General features: G+C 35.2%; 1 protein-coding gene across 1 annotated transcript; it reads left to right on the forward strand.

Moving 5' to 3' along the window:
- Positions 1 to 697: 697 nt before the first annotated feature.
- Positions 698 to 4,516, forward strand: LOC123538687 (uncharacterized). Its single transcript, XM_045322980.2, has 2 exons — positions 698 to 1,039; positions 2,063 to 4,516. Exons 1-2 carry the CDS (start codon positions 737 to 739, stop codon positions 3,605 to 3,607), a joined length of 1,848 nt encoding a protein of 615 aa, XP_045178915.2. The 5' UTR covers positions 698 to 736; the 3' UTR covers positions 3,608 to 4,516.
- Positions 4,517 to 6,384: the final 1,868 nt, after the last annotated feature.

Below are 6,384 nucleotides of genomic sequence, written 5' to 3' on the forward strand. Positions count from 1 at the left end.
GTCAAACAGGAAAGGGTACGTTTTTAATGACTAAATTAGTAAGAGCGCAGATACTTTCACTGTTAAGTATTTAAAGTTTAAGAAATAGAACGGGGTGCGTTAGTGATGCAACATCCATACAGAGTTGCAGATAAATAAATAAGTAAATAAATAAATAAATTAGTAAGTAAGAAAATAAATACAATTAGATGACAGTTATATTTCTGGCACAGAGAACAACAGAATCAGTCAGTCAGTCAGTCAGTCAGTCACTCACTCACTCACTCACTCACTCACTCAATGAATGAATAAATCAATCAATCAATCAGTCGTCAGTCAGTCTGTCAAATTATTAATCAATTAATCAATCAAAAGGTAAATGAGTAAATAATTAAAAATGCAATGACACTTTTTTAGAATAATTGTTCTAGTGACAGGGGACAAACAGGGGTCGAACCCGACTCCTGACCATTTACTGGAAGAAGAAGGACCTGGCTAGATTCTAATAGACTTATACTAAGTGTATGTGTATCCATGGTCTTCTGATGAAATTTTCCATAGAACGATACATGTGCAGTTTAAATTTTTTTACACTGATTACACACATAGCATGCACACTGATTATTAATGTTTTATTTTTTATCTTTTATTTTTTATATGTTTTAAATTGTTGTTGTTGTTTTTGCCGACTTAGTTATATGTGCATTTAACCTTTAGAGTTACTCCCCTTGCCTAAATCGATAGATAAGTAAACAACATGGCGACCTCGGGAAAACACGACGATAGTGAAACAGAAACTACGATCGATGTAAGCGGATTTATGCGCGCATTTACTAACGACGACGACGGCGAGGATGCCGACACGAGTACCGAAAGGTCGGGAGACATATCAATGTTTTGTAAAGCGTGTTTACATCCGTATTGTGGCGAACAAAAGGCTGGCACGATAGTACTCAGGTGCGAACGATGTGGACAGACGGACACTGTCCTAGAAGAACGTGTTGGCAGTTTAAAGCCACAAGAATGGATAGGGAATCTTATGATGAACAGATTTATGCAGGTAAGAGAATTATAATTTATTTGAATAACCTAAATAAATGAACCTTTAGTACTGAAAGGTCAATGAATCAATCAGGAAGTTTATTAATCAAGAATATAAAATTGTAGGTCATAATTTTATTCCTACGCAGATGGCTATGTACAGCATTATGTATTGCTAGCTCAGATATAGGTCAACAGACATATATCGTGTTTATCGGTTATGCTAATGATCCTATATAAATAACATTACATAACAGAGACTATGTAAAATTGCAGCTATTGATATAATATTATTTAAAGCTACCAAGTGCAAAGTCATAGCTTTTATTCCGTCTAAATGGCTGATCGCATACATTGTCTGAGGCCAGATAAGGGTAGCCGAATTCGGAACTCAATGTATAGATCTACCAAGTGCATATTTGCTTTATTTTGTAAGAAGGATTTGTGTTATCTATTTCCTTTACCCTTTCCCGTTACTATAGCCCGTCGTTTACTAATAAAATGAATAATTTTGAGAATTTATAGAAGTATTATATAGTTAAAACTTGTTAAAGGGACTAACCCACTTATTAGACGAAAAACAATTTCTCTAAAAAATCCATAAAAAGTGAGTACTCTAAAAGTGACTAGATCTAGTGATACAAACTTATTAACGAGAGTTTTGCAAGATATTCTTAAAAATAAACCAAAAGTTAGGTAGTAAACCCTTGCAACGCTTTTGAAACAATGCAGAAAATTTACATTCTTCCTGCATTTTTATCAATATCTAACTTATTGTCACCCACTTTATCATTTTTTCAGTGCCATAAATATACATTCTATGCCAAACATTGTGGAAATGAACATGTTGAAATTTTTTACCAAAACTGTGAGGGAGTAGCTTAAAAGTTAGCATTATAGAAGATTTGAATTTAAACAAACGATTCTGAAAATATCAGATACCAAACTTGGCTTGTGTAGTTTAATTGTGCATTGTGTCTTTCATTCTAGTACTTATAATTGCAATCCTTTAATCATTTTTATTTGTATTTTCTTTTTTCAGGTGGTCAAAGAACAAGAGGACATAAGTGCAAATTTGTCAGATCCTCTTTTCGCCGAGGACGAGTACCAGAGAATAAGCCTATGCCTATCGGAGTATACTTTTAATATAGAAAAGATTGCAGTACATTTCTATGATATCGCCAAAAAGGCAAGACTGGCCACTGAGGAGGACAGGAAAAGGATAGAGGCATGCCAAGAGGTAGATGCTTCTGTAGCTGGACTAGAGGAAGTCCAAGCCATGAATGCTACAAAAACGTTAATAGAGATTCATAAAACACTTGTTATGAGTAACCCAATACCAGACATTGATGAAGAGACACTGGTAAATGCTGGAGAGGACATATCTACCGGCAGTGCGAGCCATGCAGACCAACAGACGGATCAAAGTGTTGAAAATGAGGTTAAAAGTACAGACGGTGAAAAAGCGTCTCAAGATGGGTACAGTAGCGAAATCCAAAACACCAAAACGAAAAGAGATCAGCATCAGGGTACCACGACTATAACTTTTGATGAAGATGTGAATAGAAATAAAGAGAAGAAAAAGAGAGTATTAGAGCTGGTTCGAGAGCAGCTGAGTCAGCTGGGACCGAATGTGTTGTCTCTTATTGAAACACTTATATCAAAGTACAATATTCCAGATGATATAATGGTCGCTGTGCAAGAAAGGTTACGCAATGTTGATAAAGCAGAAAACTGTGAAAATACAGATGTTGAATCTGATTCAGAGACTGATTTAGACACTAAAGATACTAAAGATAATCAGAACGATGGAGCAGAGAGTGCATACGAGGAAGAGAATACTGAAAAGGAAAGTAAAGATGAGGATAGGGTGTCTGATGATAATACTGATTCAGACGGGGGGACGGAAGAGTCTTCTACAATATTTAATATACCAACTGAAACAATACAAAAAGAAGTATTTGAGGCTCTTGGGCATAAACTTAAACTCCGTTTTGACAGCGGAGCTATAAGAAAAATTAACCTGGATCAAACTGACGACTCGTGTCCTAAATTCCAAACAAAAGAAGAGAAAACAGAAAATAATGAGACTGATGGAAGGAAAACGACAACATCACAAGAAATGGCGGAAAATTTTGATAAAAAATCGGAGACACCAATTGAAAACACGTCACGGGAGGAAAGTGCAAACCCTGGGGAAAACAGTAACGAAAACGTTGACAATGAAAATGATACAGAGAGTTTTATGGTAAACTTCTATTCGTTGTCATCAGAGTTTATTAGGGAATTGCAACGACGCAAAAGTAGAGCATTAGGTGTAAGGAAAGATAAAGCTTTAGCAAATATTCATGAAAAGATTCAACGCCTTAAGAAAGAAATGGAAGGAGTTGAAGAAGCAGTAACTGAAGAGTTAACACTTGCATATCAAAGGAAAATGAAGAAGGTAGAGAAACAGAGGAAGCAGCTGGATGAGAAGCATGACCAGGTGAAAGAAGCCGAAAGACTGCTTGAATATTACACAATGACGGGACAAGAAGATAAAATCGCGGAACTGATAGAACAGTTCAATATCCAGTACGAAAACTAACTAGACTTCTGTCTAGCTTAAGACACGTTAATTTTTGGTAGTTTTACGTGTGGCCTTCTTTGAAACTCATCGCATTGACAAAGAACAGATGATGAAATGATGGATGTTAAGGAAACTTTACTTATCATGATGTGTCTTATTAAAATCAACACTGGGAAGCGTTTTGTGTTGTAAGAAGCACTCATATGTCCGTTTGAAAACAATAAGGTCGTCACATTTTAGAAAAAATAATCTGTAATGTAGAGGACCGAAACTATTCATAGGAAACTATTCAAAATATCCAGCATCTTCATACTTATATCTGTCGTACTAATTGGTGACTCCATTGGCCATTACCTTTTGCCAACAATGTTTGTAAGTTCGATGGAATACACAGGGAAAATAATACCGATATCAAGCATAATTTGATGGTGTCTTTCATGAATTTGAACAAAATTTGACAGAAATGAAGTTTTATGATTATATTTAGTAACCTATGTGAAAATACATTTGTTTACAAAAAGGAAAACTTGCATCGTTGAAGGATTATACATTGCTAATGCAAAGTGAGCACTATATAAGAAACAAGTAGATGCCATATAATGTGTAGCTGCTGCAGTTCCAAAAATAATCTTTAATTTGTGCTAAATTGCTTACTGAATTATTATTTATATCAAGTTCACATACTTCTGATCATTCATTCCAGTTTAATATACTCACATTCTACCACTAATTCTAATGTTGAATGCTGTGATGGATAACTTAGTACTATACTTTTTTGTCTTTTAAAATGTTATGAGGATTTATTGATAGTTTTGTTTTACACATATAGTATGTATTTATGAATGTTTTATTGTAAAATACTGTACTTTACCATTCATTTTTCCTCATCTGTGATTTTAAACTTGAATAAACTTTTAAATCATTGAAGCCTAGTTTTGTTTTCCCATGAAAAGTAATATTATACACCAAAACATACAGATTAGTTAATTACAATATTAATTGAAAACGTGGTTTGGCAACTTAGCAAGTTATTTAAAAACAAATGTATTACATGCAACTCTGTTTTACATTTATTACACACATCTTTATACAATGTCGGCACACACTAGAGGTCAATCATGGCTGGTGTCTAAGAATTTATGCATCAATTTGTAGTACATTTGTATTCTCGTCTGTTCCTGGGCAAAAGTATCTGTAGTGTTCAGAAACTTGGACTTTCGGTACGAGATCGCATCATATGTTTTGATCTGTTGGCAAACAGTTCTCTAAAAGAGTGTATGTGAGATCGAGTTTTTCCTATTGGTCTTTAAGCAAGATGTACGTAAACGTTTTCAACAAAGATAGCAGCGTTAATAAGCTTTTGAGCATCACGTATTGCTCCCTCAGCAAGAAGTTCCAATAAGCATGTCTACATTGGAGAGATGGTCACCCGATAGTACCATATCAAACTTGCTATGTACAGCTGTTAAAGTGGTTGTTAGATGATTGAACTTGTGTATCCCTGTTCTGGTGGTTCGAATTTTTCTCTCTTGTATTTTAAGACATTTTATATAAATTTCACAAGAGGACTCGGCCAAGTATTTCGTTGACAAACATCTATACAAAGTACTATATTCGACTTCAGTTAATTGTTTTTGATCAACTGCATTGACAGGCAAATGCATGACATTAAGTGGTTAATAAACCAGATTAATTCAGGTGTTTAGACGTAATTTTTTGACAAGTTCAAGTATACGAATTTTAATCAGGCAGTAAAATGACATTCTTTTGTTTCTAGGCGACAATGAAGATATAAAAACGTAAATTGTAGCGTTTGCTAAGACTTTAGATGTTTTCTCGGGTTTAATGACTGTTTACCAGGCTTGGGACGCTAGTTTCCTGGTATTGCAAGTATGTCTGGTACACGACGCGTTTTGTAAAGGGACGGTGTTAGAATGTTGGTTGGAGAGGATACCAACTAAATGGAATAAAATTTAGATTATATGAAATGTGTTTGTTAATCACCTCAGCAAAGATTAAATTGCAATAATCTTTTTATGACGCATGTTGGCAAGATGTTTTATATCTAAAATGGGTATGCGCCACATGAGCCCCATTTTAACGGCACATGTTTTACTATGGTGGAATTTATGCGTAAATTTTTAAATACCAAGTTTCTTATCTATCCAAACACTTGACTTTGTTTTGAACGGTTTATTTCAATATGGTGACATTTTTAGGTGCATGGACATGTTGCCCAATTTTCTCAAGTGTTCACAAAAGACCTTTCATCCAGATGTGTGAATTTTGTTACTGTTTGTGAGACTTTGTACAAACTGAAGTGGACAATGTATCAGATATATGTGTTTGTTTAACTGTAGAGTTAAACTTGCTTTACTGATAATAAAGCCAGAAGGGCCCAGTCCTAAATGATAGGAGTTGAAATATCATTGTTTTGAATATAAAACTGTCAGTAATTGAGTAAACGAGCTTTTTTTCAGTCCCCATCTAGAAAGGATGCATGTATCTTTTATGAACACTCAAACAGTCTAACTGGTATTTTCTACAGCTGTATTTCGTAGCACATTGTGTGACAATGCGTTTTCGGCAATGGGGAGGGCCCAAAGAATAGATCATGACCATGCACTGGACTAGATGTGGCCACATTTAGTGTAATTGAGCTGGACGTGTCGGCGACACAAGCGGTGTACCCGGCTAGGTGTTGGGTTGATCGTTGACTGTGCTATGCTGGATGAGACAATTGCAAGGAACTGCTCCTGGCTTAAGCAATAAAGTGGACGTGATTTTGGCAACGG

The sequence above is a fragment of the Mercenaria mercenaria genome, chromosome 18 (genome assembly GCF_021730395.1).
Source record: "Mercenaria mercenaria strain notata chromosome 18, MADL_Memer_1, whole genome shotgun sequence".
Taxonomy (NCBI): domain Eukaryota; kingdom Metazoa; phylum Mollusca; class Bivalvia; order Venerida; family Veneridae; genus Mercenaria; species Mercenaria mercenaria.

Coding starts and splice junctions, on each gene's coding strand:
- LOC123538687 (XM_045322980.2), top strand. CDS start 737: ATGGCGACCTCGGGAAAACACGACGATAGTGAAACAGAAACTACGATC. Junction 1,040..2,062: donor TGATGAACAGATTTATGCAG/GTAAGAGAATTA, acceptor TTCTTTTTTCAG/GTGGTCAAAGAACAAGAGGA.